Raw genomic sequence first — 17,125 nt, 5'->3', positions numbered from 1 at the left:
TTCCACTGGGGGAAGGAGTGTCCAAGGCTTTCTATTATGCATTCTTCTATAATTTATTCTATGTTTCTGATGTTAGTCATTCTTGTGTGAGTTCCAGTGATTGTATACTTAAAGAACTGACCCATTTCATCTAAGGTATCAAGTCTGTGGGCATAGAATTGTTCGCAATGTTCCTTTATTATCCTTTTAATGTCTGGCATCAAAGTAATGGCCTTTCTTTTACTTCTGACTTTGGTAATTTGTGTCTTCTCTACTTTGGGGGGCTATTTAGCTATGGGTTTATCAATTCTTTTGAACCTCTCAAACAGCCCGCTGTGGTTTCATTGATTTTCTTTAATGATTTCTGCAGCTCACTTTGGACTTAATTTTTCACTAACACTGATCGCAATATTTCCCTATAGGATGAAGCTGTTCCTGAACACAGTTTTTCTCACATTCAAATTTAAAACTCAGTAATGCTAGGGGACACACAGCCAAGAATGCTATTCTGTTCTCATTGCCTCTTTCTCTGTGCTTATCTTTATGAGGACCAGCATGACCTCTGGAATATTCTTTCACTTCTTACCTGCATTTTGCACAAAGGAAGGAAAGCCTGATAACTGGCTCATCAAATTATGATTTTTATTTAGAACATGCAAAGGAGAAATGGCTTTACATTGGCATATATTAATCATCTGGCTCTATTTCATACTGGCTACATAGTACTTACCCACAATAGGTAAGTATCAGCATATATGATGACCAATACAAATGTTACAGAGTATGGAGAACAGCAGATGCATTTGTGTAGTGTAACTCATGAAATTTTCCTTTAATGGAGGTTGGATGTTTTTGGATCTTGAGAGAATGTAGTAATGAGGGGAGGAGAGGTCATAAAATGCATAGAAATGAAGATGAAACAAGGTGAATGAGGCCCCAGAGGAGAGGGAATTGCAGACAATACCATGCGAGAAGTCAGTGGTCTGCCTTTACTCCAAAGGAATGAAGCAGATCCGGTAAGAAGGTGGCACAGAAGCAAACCCACTGCGAACTGGGGTGGTGTCAAGGTCCTTTGGGTCAACTACAGGTTTTAAGGTAAAGTTTTGTAAAATGGTAGTCAGGAATAAAAACAGCTCCATGTGGGCTAAGCCCTCTCCTACACATGACCGTTTTCCTGAAAAAAAAAAAAACAGAACAAAACAGAGAATAGGTACTCCTGGAACACTGTGTTTCTGGCTGTCAAAAATAAATATGCAGCAGTTATTTAGTAAGTGGTTGAATGGATGGATAGACATGCATGCTATCCACCTAACATCTCATCTTAACAGGTATCCTTCTTCCAGAAGATATGTATTGAGTATCAGCATTACACCAAGCACTAAATATTCTCACACTATAACTGCTCTTTTGCATAGTGAATCCAAGATGGCTGTGTAGGAAGATCTGAACTCAATTCCTCCCAGACACACCAAATCTACAGCTATAATGGATCATTTCACTCTGAAAAAGCTCTGAAAATTAGATGAACTGCTCTCCATAAAAAGGATAAAAGGATCATATCAAGATGGGTCTTGGCATACTCTCAACAATGGGGACATAGTAAGAAAAAAATCAGGCAGACAATCACAAAGGTTTAAGAGACAACCAAGAGCTGAGGCAAGGTTGAACAAGAAGGCTCATAACCTATACAAGGTCAATCCTTCAAGACAGAGAGGCAGCTATTTCGCCTAATATGTAGAAACACACACAGAATATCAAGCAAAATGAGGAAACAGAGAAGTATGTTCCAAATGGAAGAACAAGACAAAGCTTCAGGAAAACATCTTAATGATACAGAGATAAGTAATCTACTTGATAAAGAATTAAAAGTATCATTTTTCAGACTTTTGGCTAACATCAAGTATAGTACCTATTCTTACCAGTTTCATATCTGATACATCATCTATCTGAGGACAATGTATTAAATGGATTTTTGGAGCAGGGAGATGGAATAGGAGCTTGCTCCATCACTCCACACACTGACCTGGTACTGCAGTACCTCCAGGAATGGTGCACTACTAGGGGGAAGAGGAGAATTCAAAGTCATAGTAAAAAATACACTCACCAAACTTATAATGAATTGAGGCAGAAAACAAAGTGCCAAATAGAAGTCAGCACCAAAGAATATAATAACTGAATTAAAAAATACACTAGAGGGGTCAACAGCAGACTGGATGCAGTAGAAAATGAATCAGTGAGCTGGAAGTTCAAGCAATGGAACTTATCCAGACAGAGCAGAAAATTATATTAGTAAAAAGTTAAAATAACTTAAGGGACCTCTGAAACAATATCAAGCAGAATAACATCCCCTTATAGAAGTACAGAAGGAGAAGAGAGAGAGGGGGGCAGAAACTTTATTTGAAGAAATAATGGTTGAAAACTTCCCTAACCTAGGAAAGGAATCAGACATCCAGGTCCAGGAAACCTGGAGAGTTCCAAATAATATGAATCTAAAGAAAGCCACACAATTCAATTAAAAGTGAAAGAAAGAATCTATAAGCATCAACACAAAAACAAATTGTTAGGAGGAGCCTGGGAAAAAAAGATGGCAAAATAGGACAGCAAGACAGAAACCTTCTTCCAAAAACACATAAAACACAAAAATACAGCAAACACAACCTAACCTGAAAAACAACCCGAAGACTGCAAAACTGCCTACCTACATCTGGGAGAGAAAAGAAGACCTCACAGCAACCAAGTGGCAAAGCTGAGATCCAGTGGGATCTAAGCTTTCCCCCCACTACAGCCTACAGGTGGGAGGAAGAGGAACAGAGTGGCAAGCAGGTAGGAGCCCAGGATTGCTCAACACCTGGCCCTGGAGATCTGCTCTGGGAGCAGTAGCTCACATTACGTGGTGCACTGGTGATTAGTGGTGCTGGACAAGAAAGACAGGTGGAACACTAGGGGAGGCTGAGATTACAGCCTCTTGTGAAGAATAAGCATGCTCTACTGCTCCCCTGCCCTGAGACAAAAGCAAAGCAAGCAGTTTGAAAGACTTCTGAACAGCAAGAGGGGTGCCAGAAGGGTGAGGGTTTGACAGTGCTCTACCCCAGACACTCCATCTCCCTTGCTGGCAATGCAGCCCTGAGGCTCTTCCCTGCACACATGACCAGTTGACAGCCCACTTGGCTCCAGCAGTGGTGTCAGACTTTGCTGCAGGATAAGCAGAGGGAGACCCTCCTAGTTTTGATGGCCCTGTTTTGCCCGCCCTGGGAAGTGCCTGCGGGAGCCCACCTGGGGAGCTCTTTTCTCTGGGTCCACCCACCTGAGGCTCCACCACTGCTTCAGGCCAGGTAGAGGGCAGCTCCGCCCACAGCAATTCCAGTGGCACAGCACCGAGGCTTCTCTCTGTGCATGTAACCCACTGATGGTCCACTTGGCCTGGCAGTAGTGTTTGACATTGCTGCTGGGCAGGCAGAGGGAAACCCTTGCAGCTTTCTTGCCTAATTTTTGGCCCAGCTGGGGAAGTGCCTGTGAGAGCCAGCCCCTGGGAGCTCTTTCCTCCCCAGGGATACTGGGCAGACACACACACCAGCCAGCCCCACCCCATTAACCCTGCAGCCCCTGCCACTGCTGTAGGCCAGGCAGAGGGTGGCTCTGCCCACAGCAACTCCAGCAGAGAGTGCAGACCACAAAGGTGCAGCCAAAACAAACTGCCAACCTGGAATCAGACCACTACAAGCCAGACAGAAAGGTGGCCCCACCCACTGCATGCCAACAGCTGGGGCTCCCACACTGGAAAGTAAAGTGTCTTCTGGGCACTAGAGGGCACCTTCTTCATAAAGCTATTACTCCATAGGAAGAAACCCAGAAACAAAAAATGAGGAGGCTGAGGAATATGTTCCAAACAAAACTACAAGATGAAACACCAGAAAGAGGGCTGAATGAAACTGAAATCACCAATATTCTTGATATGACTTCAAAGTAAAAGTCATAAACATGCTCATGTATCTACAGAAAAATATTCAGGAGCTCAGGGAGAACATCAACAAATAGAAGGTCTGCAAAAGAGCCACCAGAACTGAAGAATACAGTATCTGAAATGAAACATACAGTGGATGGATTTAATAGCAGACTTTCATGAAAAAGTTTTAAATGGTATGGAAATTAGGGAACAAGAAAACAATGAAGAAAAAAAAAACAGAAAAAAGGATCTCTAGGAATGAAAGAATAATAAGAGAGCTGTGTGACCAATCCAAATGGAACAATATTAGTGTAACAGGTGGACTGGAAGGCAGAGGGAGACAAAGGGATAGAAAGTCTCTTTGAGGAAATAATTGTTGAAAACTTCCCCAAGTTGAGGAAGGAAATAGACACTCAGGTCATAGAGGTGCAGAGTGCCCATAACAAAAGGAACCCCAGGAAGACAACACCAAGACATGTAATAATTAAAATGGCAAAGATCAAGGACAAGGACAGAGTACTGAAAACAGTCAGAGAGAGAGAAAAGATTACTTATAAAGGAAACTCCATCAGACTATCAGCAGATTTCTCAGCAGAAACTTTACAGGCCAGAGGGAGTGACATGATATATTTAATATAATGAAACAGAAGGACCTCCAACCAAGAATACTCTACCTGACAAGATTATCATTTAAATCTGAAGCAGGGAATAACAATTTTTAAACAAAAGTTGAAGGAATTCACCACCACTAAGCCAGCCCTATAGGATATGTTAAAGGGACTGCTGTAGATGAAAATGTTCCTAAGGCCAAATAGCTTTCGCTGGTGAAAATAAACCCACAGTAAAGGTAGTAGACCAATTAGTCACCAAGCAGGTACAAAATTAAATCAACTACTCACAAAATCAGTCAAGGCATACACAAAAAGTATGGAATATGACACCTAATACATAAAGTGTGGAGGAGGAAGAAGAAAAAAATACCACTAAATTGTGTTTGAAATAGAGTAATCAGCAATTTAAGATAGACTGTTATAAAGTAAGGAAGTTGTCCTTGAAGCTTTGGTAACCACAAAACTAAACCCTGCAATAGATACACACACACACACAAAAGAAGGAAGGAAAGTAAGAAAATCTAATCACAACACTAAAGAAATCCATAAAATAACAAGAGAAGAGTATAAGAGGAAAAAAGGAGCAGAGAGGAGATATAAAACAACCATAAGACAATTAATAAAATGACAATAAGTACATATCTATCAATACTCACCTTAAATGTAAATGGACTGAATGCACCAATCAAAAGACATAAAGTGGCAGAATTGATGAAAAAACAAGACCCATCTATATGCTGCCTATAAGAGACTCATTTCAAACCCAAAGACCTACACAGATGTGGGTAAAATTGTAATATCCCCAGAATCTTTCGCCTGGTTTTAGGTCATCTGCATATCAATAGCTGTTTCCAAGGGATGGAGAGAATTAGTCCATCTATATATCAATAGGTAATTACAAGGGTGTGCGAGGGTTTATCTGGACTGTAGAGGTTGGGTGGAGCTCTCTTCTGCTGCAGCCTGGTCAAGACAGAGATGAGATGACTGCTTGTAAGAAATAAACGGATTTCTTAGCTTTATTTCTCCTTTTGATTGATTGCAGTTTTAGAGGTGTTTTGCCACAGGATTTTTTCCCCTGGAGTTACAACAGACTAAAAGTGAAGGGATGGAAAAAGATATTTCATGCAAATAATAGAGAAAAGCAGGAGTGGCAGTACTTATATCAGACAAAATAGATTTCAAAACGAAGAGTGTAATAAGAGACAAAGAAGGATAGTACATAGTGATAAAGGGGTCAGTCCAACAAGAGGATATAACCATTATAAATATGCACCCAATATAGAAGCATCTAAATATGTAAAACAAATACTAACAGAATTAAAGAGGGAAAAGACTGCAACACATTTATTTTAGGAGATGTTAACACACCACTCTCATCAACAGACATATCAACCAGAAAGAAAATAAGTAAGGAAATTGAGGCACTGAAGAATACACTAGATCAGATGCACTTAACAGATATCTACAGAACATCCCACCCCAAAGCAGCAGGATACACTTCTTCTCAAGAGTACATGGAATGTTTTCCAGAACAGATCACATACTGGGCCACAAAAAGGGCTCAATAAATCCAAAAAGATTGAAATTGTATCAAGCAGCTTCCCAGACCAAAGTGGTATGAAACTAGAAATAAATTACACAAAAGAAACAAAAAAGCCTACCAACACATGGAGGCTAAACGACATCCTTCTAAATAATCAGTGGATCAATGACCAAATCAAAACAAAGGTCAAACAATATATGGGGATAAAGGAAAATAAAAACTCAACAATCCAAAACCTGTGGGAAGCAGCAAAGGCAGTTCTAAGAGGAAAGTAGCATAGCAATACAGGTTTACCTCAAAAAACAAGAACCATCCCAAATAAACAGTCTAAACTCACAATTAAAGCAACTAGAAAAAAAGAACAAATGAAGCCCAAAGTCAGTAGAAGGAGGGACATAATAAAGATCAGAGCAGAAATAAACAAAATAGAGAAGAATAAAACAACAGACATAATCAATGAAAGCAGGAGCTGGTTCTTTGAGAAAAGAAACAAAATAGATAAACCCTTAGCCAGACTTATCAAGAAAAGAAAAGAGAGTGTACACACATATACAAAATCAAACAAAGAAGGAATAATCACAGTGGACACCACAGAAATACAAAGAATTATTAGAGAATATTATGAAAAAGTATATGCCAATAAATTGGACAACCTAGAAGAAATGAATGACTTTCTAAAAAAATATAACCTTCCATGAGTGGCTCAGGAAGAAACAGAAAATCTGAACAGATCAATTACCAGCAATGAAATCAAATTGATAATAAAAAACCTACCTAAAAACAAGACTCCCAGTTCAGAGGGCTTCATGGCTGAATTTTATCAAACATTTAAAGAAAAGCTAATACCCATCCTTCTTTAAGTATTCCAAAAAGTAGAAGAGGAGGGAATACTTCCAAACTGATTTATGAGGCCAGAATCACTCTAATACCAAAGTCAGACAGAGACACCACCAAAAAAAAATTATAGACCAGTATCCCTGATGAACATAGATGAAAAAATCCTCAACAGAATATTAGCAAACTGAATTTAAAAAATACATGAAAGAGATCTTCCATCATGACCAAGTAGGATTTAGTTGAGTGATGCAAGGATAGTACAATATTTGTAAATGAATCAATACCATACATCACATCAAAGAGGAAAAAAATCACAGGATCATCTCAATAGATGCTGAAAAAGCATTTGACAAAATTCAACATCCATTCATGATAAAAACTCTTAACAAAATGAGTATAGAGGGCAAGTACCTCAAAATAATAAAGGCCATATATGACAAACCCACACCCAACATCATTCTTAATAGTGAAAAGCTGAAATATTTTCCTCTAAAATCAGGAACAAGACAAGGATGCCCACCTACACTACTTTTATTCAACATAGTACTGAAGATCCTAGCCACAGCAATCAGACAACACAAAGAGATAAAAGGCATCCAAATTGGTAAGGAAGAAATTAAACTGTCACTATTAGCAGGTGACATGATATGATACATAGAAAACCCTAAAGAATCCACTAAAAACTGTTAGAATAATAACTGAATTCAGGAAAGTTGCAGGATACAGAATTAATACACAGAAATCTGTTGCATTTCTATTTACTAACAACAAATTAGAGAAATCAGGAAAACAACTCCATTTACAATTGCATGAAAAAGAATAAAATATCTAGGAATAAACCTAACCAAGGAGGCATAAGACCTTTACTCTGAAAGGTCTAAGACAGACACTCATGAGAGAAATTAAGGAAGACACCAACAAATGGAAATTTATCCTGCACTCATGGATAGGAAGAATTAATAGTCAAAATGGCCATCCTGCCCAAAGCAATTATAGATTCAATGCAATCCCTTTCAAAATACCAATAGCATTCTTCAATAAACCAGAAGAAATAGTTCTAAAATTCATATGGAACCACAAAAGACCCAAATAGCCAAAGCAATCCTGAGAAAGAAGAACAAAGCTGGGAAGATTATGCTCCCAGACTTCAAGGTCTACTACAAAGCCACAGTAATCAAAACAATTACGTACTGGCACAAGAAAAGACCCATAGATCAATGTAATAGAATAGAGAGCCCAGATATAAACCCATACATATATGGTCAATTAATATACAATAAAGGAGCCATGAATATACAATGGAGAAAAGACAGCCTCTTCAACAACTGATGTTGGCAATACTGGACAGCTACAGGTAAGAGAATGAAACTAGATTATTGTCTAACTCCATACACAAAAGTAAACTCGAAATGGATCAAAGACCTGAATGTAAGACATGAAACCATAAAACTCTGAGAAGAAAACATAGGCAAAAATCTCTTGAATATAAACACAAGCAACTTTTCCCTGGACACATCTCCTCAAGCAAGGGAAACAAAATAAAAAATGAACAAATGGACATCAAACTAAAAAGCTTCTGTACAGCAAAGGACACCATCAGCAGAACAAAAAGACATCCTACAATATGGGAGAATATATTCATAAATGACTCATCTGATAAGGGGTTAATATCCAAAATACATAAAGAACTCACAAGCCTCAACACCCAAAAAGCAAATAACCTGATTAAGAAATGGGTGGAGGACCTGAACAGACTCTTCTCCAAATAAGATATATGAATGGCCAACAGACACATGAAAAGATGCTCCACATTGTTACCATCTTTCACCACACAAAGTTAATATTCCTTGTGTTGTACATTTCATTCCTGTGACCAATTTGTTTTATAACTGGAAGTTTGTACCTCTTTATCCCCTTCACCTATTTCACCCAACTCACCCCACACTCCTGTGGCAACCACCAATTTGTTCTTTCCATTTGAGTCCATTTCTGTTTTGTTTGTTTATTTGTTTTATTTTTTTAGGATTCCACATATAAGTGAAATCAAGTAGTATTTGTATTTCTCTGGTTTATTTTACTTAGCACATAATACCCTTTAGGTCCATCTATGTTGTTGCAAATGACAGGATTTCATTCCTTTTTATGGCTGAGCAACATTCCATTATACACATGTACCATACCTTCTTTGTCTATTCATCTATCAATGGACATTTAGGTTGCTTTCATCTCTTGACTGTTGTAAATAATGCTGTAATAAACATAAGGGGTGCAAATATCTTTTTGAATTAGTGATTTTGTTTTCTTCAGGTAAATTCCCAGAAATGAAAGTGGAATTAATGGGTTTTATGGTATTTCTATTTTTAATTTTTTGAGGAACCTCCATACTGCTTTCCACAGTGGCTGTACCAATTTACATTCCCACCAACAGTATAAGAGGGTTCCCTTTCTCTCCATATCATCACCAACACTTGTTATTTCTTGTCCTTTTAATACTTGACATTACGACTGGTGTGACATGATATGTCATGTGGTTTCGATTTGCATTTCGCTGATGATTAGTTATGTTGAACATGTTTGTTGGTCGTCTGTATATTGTCTTTGGAAAAGGTGTCTATTCAAGTCCTCTCCCCATTTTTAAATCTGATTATTTAGGTTTTCTTGGTGTTGAGTTGTATGAGTTCTTTATATATATTGGATATTAACTCCTTATCATATATATCATTTGCAAATATCTGCCAGCATTCAGTAGGTTTGTTTTTTTGTTTTGTTGATGGCTTTCTTTGCTATGCAGAAGCTTTTTAGTTTGATGTATTCCCACTTGTTTATTTTTGCTTGTTTCTCTTACCTGGGTGGAGGGAGGGGGATATATATTCAGGGGGAAAAAATTGTTAATGCTGATGTCAAAGGTTTATTGCCTATGTTTTCTTTTAGGAGTTTTATGGCTTTAGGTCTTATACTTAGGTCTTTAATCCATTCTGAGTTAAGAAAGTTTCATTCTTTTGCATTTAGCTGTATGAGGATGTATCATGAGGATGTAAAGCCTGGGCATTGGGATTGATATCCTGATCATGAACAAAGAGCAAATCTACCAATTCCAGAGGGGGTACTATCCCAACTGATTCCAAAAAGGTATCTTGTCCTCTGAATCACTGAAGAAAATAAGTTTTTTAGTACCTGCTGAGAAAGGCATGAAGTAGCCACTCTTCTTAAAGTTGCCACTCTTGTCTAGGAAGTGGCCAGGGTCAAACACTTCTGGATTGGGGAATTCTTTGTCATCATGCAGCACAGAAGTCAGAGATGTTAGTATGTTTGTGCCCTGAAAAGAACAGATGACAATAAACTGAATTACCGAATTATAAAGAAGTCATGGAGCCAGAAGAAATGTTCCAAATCATTTACTCCAATCCTATGATCTACAGATGAGGAATCCTACATCCAAAAAAACGGCAGTGGCATTTTGACAGACAGAGCAAGTAATAAAGAAGGGTAAGATTAAGACCTGTGGCAGTGACATTACTCAAGTGGACTCTTAACAGCATTTGTAGGACTGAGCACATGGGTCTTAGGGTGCCAGGTCTTCTGAACCTATCCTGTTTATCAGCACATTTGGACACTAGTTTATGTCCCCACTAGCTGCTTTATTTTATCACTTCAATTTTCATTCATATGTGGATATGGTTTAAACGTAGAAGTCTCTTATCAGAGCTTGAAATGTGCAGTTATCTTTTCATAGGGCTTTTGTAAATGGGTATCTGATCTAATGCAAAATAACCCCTTTTGTGATACTAACAACAAATATAGTAAAAATTATTAGTGTTTATCATAGCCATGTAGATTATCTTAATTAAAAAATATGGAGTAGAGAGGGGGCAGAGCCAAGATGGCGGCATGAGTAGAGCAGCGGAAATCTCCTCCCAAAACCATATATATTTTTGAAAATACAACAAATACAACTATCCCTAAAAGAGAGACCAGAAGACACAGAACAACAGACAAGCTACATCTACACCTGCAAGAACCCAGCGCCTCGCAAAGGGGGTAAGATACAAGCCATGGCCCGGTGGGATCCGAGCATGCCCCTCACCCCAGTTCCTGGTGGGAGGAGAGGAGTCGGAGCTGGGAGGGAGAGGGAGCCCAGGACTGCTAAACACCCAGCCCTAGCCATCCGCCCCACAGCACAGACACACAGTGTGTGGGGTGCTGGATACTGGGGAAATGGGACAGTACAACCTGTGAGTGGGTCCCCATGGTGGGTGCCCCTGGGACAAAGAAAAGCGAGTGCTTTTTGAAAGACATAAAGCAACAGGGACCCCACAGCTGGATGGAAACGTCCCAAGACACTTAGCCCAGCAGTTAGGAATCCCAGGGAAGTCCAGGTGCCCTAACCCCCTGGGCATCAGCACAGCTCGGACACCCCTCATGGAGATAAACAGACTCCTGCCCGTTTCCTCTCTGATACTGCTCTGCCATATTGGAGCAGCAGACTGAGGCTGGCCACACTCATAGCAACCATGGAGCTTAACTCCACTGCAGCCGGGCAAGAATCAGAGACCCCATCTGCCCGCAGCTGCCCAGCACAAGCCACTAGGGGTCATCATTCTCCCAGGAGAGGAAGGCCACAAACTAGAAAGAAGGGATGTTCTCCCAGCCAACATGCACCAGCTCCCCACTAATACCTCTATCACCATGAAAAGGCAGAAGAATTTGATACAGATCACACTAACCCAGACATCCTTCCCTGAGAAGGAATCTGGGGAGATAGACCTAACCAATCTCCCTAAAAAAGAATTCAAAATAAAGGTCATAACCATGCTGCTGGAGCTGCAGAGAAATATGCAAGAGCTAAGGGAGGATGTCTGGAAGGAGATTACAGAAATGAAACAATCTCTGGAAGGATTTATAAACAGAATGGATAAGATGCAAGAGGCCATTGATGGAATGGAAATCAGAGAAAAGGAACACAGAGAAGCTGATGCAGAGAGAGATAAAAGGATCTCCAGGAATGAAACAATATTAAGAGAACTGTGTGATCAATCCAAAAGGAACAATATCCGCATTATAGGGGTACCAGAAGAAGAAGAAGAAGAGAGAAAAAGGGATAGAAAGTATATTTGAAGAAATAATTGCTGAAAACTTCCCCAAGCTGGGGGAGGAAATAATCGTTCAGACCATGGAAGTACACAGAACACCCAACAGAAGGGACCTAAGGAGGACAACACCAAGACACATAATAATTAAAATAGCAAAGATCAAGGACAAGGACAGAGTTTTAAAGGCAGCTAGAGAGAGGAAAAAGGTCACCTACAAGGGAAAACCCATCAGGCTATCATCATACTTCTCAACAGAAACCTTATAGGCCAGAAGAGAACAGCATGATATATTTAATGCAATGAAAGAGAAGGGCCTTGAACCAAGAACACTGTATCCAGCATGATTATCATTTAAATTTGAAGGAGGGATTAAACAATTCCCAGACAAACAAAAGTTGAGGGAATTTGCCTCCCACAAACCACCTCTATAGGGTATCTTAGAGGGACTGCTCTAGATGGGAGCACTCCTAAGGCTAAACAGATGTCACCAGAGAAAATAAAATGACAGCAAAGAAAGGAGACCAACCAAATACTAACTAAAGGCAAAAAATAAAATCAACTACTCACAAAAGCAGTTAAGAGAAACACAAAAGAGCACAGAATAAAACAACCAACATATAAAGAATGGAGGAGGAAGAATAAGAAGGGAGAGAAATAAAGAATCACCAGACAATGTCTATCATAGCTCAATAAGCGAGTTAAGTTAGGAAGTAAGATACTAAGGAAGCTAACCTTGAACCTTTGGTAACCACAAATCTAAAGCCTGCAATGGCAATAAGTACATATCTTTCAATAATCACCCTAAATGTAAATGGACTGAATGCACCAATTAAAAGACACAGAGTAATAGAATGGATAAAACAGCAGGACCCATCTACATGCTGCTTACAAGAGACTCACCTCAAACCCAAAGATATGCACAGACTAAAAGTCAAGGGATGGAAAAAGATATTTCATGCAAACAACAGGGAGAAAAATGCAGGTGTTGCAGTACTAGTATCAGACAAAGTAGACTTCAAAACAAAGAAAGTAACAAGAGATAAAGAAGGACATTACATAATGATAAAGGGGTCAGTCCAACAAGAGGATATAGCCATTATAAATATATATGCACCCAACACGGGAGCACCAGCATATGTGAAACAAATACTAACAGAACTAAAGGAGGAAATAGAATGCAATGCATTCATTTTAGGAGACTTCAAAACACCACTCACTCCAAAGGATAAATCCACCATACAGAAAATAAGTCAGGACAAAGAGGCACTGAACAACACACTACAACAGACGGACCTAATAGACATCTATAGAACTCTACATCCAGAAGCAACAGGATACACATTCTTCTCCAGTGCACATGGAACATTCTCCAGAATAGACCACATACTAGGCCACAAAAAGAGCCTCAGTAAATTCAAAAAGATTGAAATCCTACCAAACAACTTTTCAGGCCACAGAGGAATAAAACTAGAACTAAATTGAACAAAGAAAGCAAAAAGGCCCACAAACACATGGAGGCTTAACAACATGCTCCTAAATAATCAATGGATCAACGACCAAATCAAAATAGAGATCAAGCAATATATGGAAACAACTGATAACAACACAAAGCCCCAATATCTGTGGGATGTAGCAAAAGCAGTTTGAAGAGGACAGTATATAGTAATCCAAGCATATTTAAAGAAGGAAGATCAATCCCAAATGAATAGTCTAATGTCACAATTATCAAAATTGGAAAAAGAAGAACAAATGAGGCCTAAAGTCTGCAGAAGGAGGGACATGATAAAGATCAGAGAAGAAAAATAAATAAAATTGAGAAGAATAAAACAATAGAAAAAATCAATGAAACCAAGAGCTGGTTCTTTGAGAAAATAAACAAACTAGATAAGCCTCTAGCCAGACTTATTAAAAGAAAAAGAGAATCTACACACATCAACAGAATCAGAAACGAGAAAGGAAAAATCACGAAGGACCCCATAGAAATACAAAGAATTATTAGAGAATACTATGAAAACATATATGCTAACAAGCTGGAAAACCTAGAAGAAACGGACAACTTCTTAGAAAAATATAACCTTCCTAGACTGACCAAGGAAGAAACACAAAATCTAAATAAACCAATTACCAGCAAAGAAATTGAAGTGGTAATCAAAAAACTACACAGTAACAAAACCCCAGGGCCAGATGGATTTACCTCAGAATTTTATCAGACATACAGAGAAGACATAATACCCATTCTCCTTAAAGTTTCCCAAAAAATAGAAGAGGAGGGAATACTCCCAAACTCATTCTATGAAGCCAACATTTCCCTAATACCAAAACCAGGCAAAGACCCCACCAAAAAAGAAAATTACAGACCAATATCCCTGATGAACCTAGATGCAAAAATACTCAACAAAGTATTAGCAAACCAAATTCAAAAATACATCAAGAGGATCATACACCATGACCAAGTGGGATTCATTTCAGGGATGCAAGGATGGTACAACATTAAAAAGTCCATCAATATCATCCACCACATCAACAAAAAGAAGGACAAAAACCACATGATCATCTTCATAGCTGCTGAAAAAGCATTCAACAAAATTCAACATCCATTCATGATAAAAACTCTCAACAAAATGGGTATAGAGGGCAAGTACCTCAACATAATAAAGGCCATATATGATAAACCCACAGCTAACATCATACTGAACAGCAAGAGGCTGAAAGCTTTTCCTCTGAGATTGTGAACAAGACAGGGATGCCCACTCTCCCCACTGTTATTCAACATAGTACTGGAGGTCCTAGCCACGGCAATCAGACAAAACAAAGAAATACAAGGAATCCAGATTGGTAAAGAAGAAGTCAAACTGTCACTACTTGCAGATGACATGATATTGTACATAAGAAACCCTAAAGACTCCACTCCAAAACTACTAGAACTAATATCAGAATTCAGCAAAGTTGCAGGATACAAAATTAACACAGAAATCTGTGGCTTTCCTATACACTCACAATGAACTAATAGAAAGAGAAATCAGGAAAACAATTCCATTCACAATTGCATCATAAAGAATAAAATACCTAGGAATAAAACTAACCAGGGCAGTGAAAGACCTATACCCTGAAAACTACAAGACACTCTTAAGAGAAATTAAAGAGGACATTAACAAATGGAAACTCATCCCATGCTCCCGGCTAGGAAGAATTAATATCGTCAAAATGGCCATCCTGCAAAAAGCAATATACAGATTCGAAGCAATCCCTATCAAATTACCAACAGCATTCTTCAATGAACTGGAACAAATAGTTCAAAAATTCATAGGGAACCACCAAAGACTCCGAATAGCCAAAGAAATCCTGAGAAGAAAGAATAAAGTGGGGGTATCTCGCTCCCCAACTTCAAGCTCTACTATAAAGCCACAGTAGTCAAGACAATTTGGTACTGGCACAAGAACAGAGCCACAGACCAGTGGAACAGAATAGAGACTCCAAACATTAACCCAAACATATATGGCCAATTAATATACGATAAAGGAGCCATGGACATACAATGGGGAAACCGCAGTCTCTTCAACAGATGGTGCTGGCAAAACTGGACAGCTACATATAAGAGAATGAAACTGGATCACTGTCTAACCCCATACACAAAAGTAAATTCGAAATGGATCAAACACCTGAATGTAAGTCATGAAACCATAAAACTCTTAGAAAAAAGTATAGGCAAAAATCTTACGGACATAAAAATGAGTGACTTCTTCATGAACATATCTCCCCGGGCAAGGGAAACAAAAGCAAAAATGAACAAGTGGGACTATATCAAGCCAAAAAGCTTCTGTACAGCAAAGGACACTGTCAATAGAAGAAAAAGGTACCCTACAGTAGTGGGGAATATATTCGTAAATGACAGATCCGATAAAGGCTTGACATCCAAAATATATAAAGAGCTCATGCACCTCAACAAACAAAAAGTAAATAATCCAAATAAAAAATGGGCAGAGGAGCTGAACAGACACTTCTCCAGAGAAGAAATTCAGATGGCCAAAGACACATGAAAAAATGCTCCACATCGCTAGGCATCAGAGAAATGCAAATTAAAACCACAATGAGATATCACCTCACACCAGTAAGGATTGCCACCATCCAAAAGACAAACAATAACAAATGCTGGCGAGGTTGTGGAGAAAGGGGAACCCTCCTACACTGCTGGTGGGAATGTAAATTAGTTCAACCATTGTGGAAAGCAGTATGGAGGTTCCTCAAAAAGCTCACAATAGACATACCATTTGACCCAGGAATTCCACTTCTAGGAATTTACCATAAGAAAGCAGCAGCCCAATTTGAAAAAGACAGATGCACCCCTATGTTTATCACAGCACTATTTACAATAGCCAAGATATGGAAGCAACCTAAATGTCCATCAGTAGATGGATGGGTAAAGAAGATGTGGTACATATACACAATGGAATATTATTCAGCCATAAGAAGAAAACAGATCCTACCATTTGCAACAACATGGATGGAGCTAGAGGGTATCATGCTCAGTGAAATAAGCCAGGCGGAGAAAGACAAGTATCAAATGATTTCACTCATATGTGGAGCATAAGAGGAAAGCAAAAACTGAAGGAACAAAACAGCAGCAGAATCACAGAACCCAAGAAAGGAATAACAAGTTACCAAAGGGAAAGGAACTAGGGAGGATGGGTGGGTAGGGAGGGATAAGGGTGGGAAAAAAGAAAGGCGGCATTACGATTAGCATGTATAATATGGGGGGTGGGGCATGGGGAGGGCTGTGCAACACAGTGAAGAGAAGTACTGATTCCACAGCATCTTACTACGCTGATGGACAGTGACTGTAATGGGGTGTGTGTGGGGACTTGGTGAAGGGGGGAGCCTAGTAAACATAATGTTCTTCATGTAATTATAGATTAATGATAACAAAAGAAAAAAAATATGGAGAAGATTTCATAAAAGATTAATTCTATCTTAGAAACACAGAAAGGATGCTTAGATAGGATAATTAAACCAATTAACACTAAAACTGTTGGGCAAATGATTGGGAAGGATTATATTGACAAAGTCCTAAAGTGTCATGCCACATATTTTTATTAATTAATGTTCAAAACAGAATCTTTGCCAT

The 17,125-nt window shown here is 38.9% G+C and overlaps 1 protein-coding gene and 1 non-coding gene across 2 annotated transcripts in view; one reads left to right on the top strand and one right to left on the bottom strand.

Moving 5' to 3' along the window:
• Positions 1-598: 598 nt before the first annotated feature.
• The window catches only part of LOC118912910 (cytochrome P450 2C9-like), a 65,674-nt gene continuing 49,147 nt past the window's right edge, over positions 599-17,125 (bottom strand). The window contains exons 8-9 of the mRNA XM_036886505.2: positions 10,088-10,229; positions 599-1,153 (exon numbers count right to left, since the gene is read on the bottom strand). Coding sequence (XP_036742400.2) covers positions 969-1,153; positions 10,088-10,229 — 327 coding nt within the window. The 3' untranslated portion in view covers positions 599-968. The remainder of the gene's footprint in view (positions 1,154-10,087; positions 10,230-17,125) is intronic.
• Positions 1,850-2,039, top strand: LOC118912939 (U2 spliceosomal RNA). Its single transcript, XR_005025010.1, has one exon. It is a non-coding gene; the product is annotated as a U2 spliceosomal RNA (small nuclear RNA).

The sequence above is a fragment of the Manis pentadactyla genome, chromosome 8 (assembly GCF_030020395.1).
Source record: "Manis pentadactyla isolate mManPen7 chromosome 8, mManPen7.hap1, whole genome shotgun sequence".
NCBI lineage: Eukaryota > Metazoa > Chordata > Mammalia > Pholidota > Manidae > Manis > Manis pentadactyla.
This window is presented reverse-complemented; position numbering and strand designations above follow the sequence as displayed.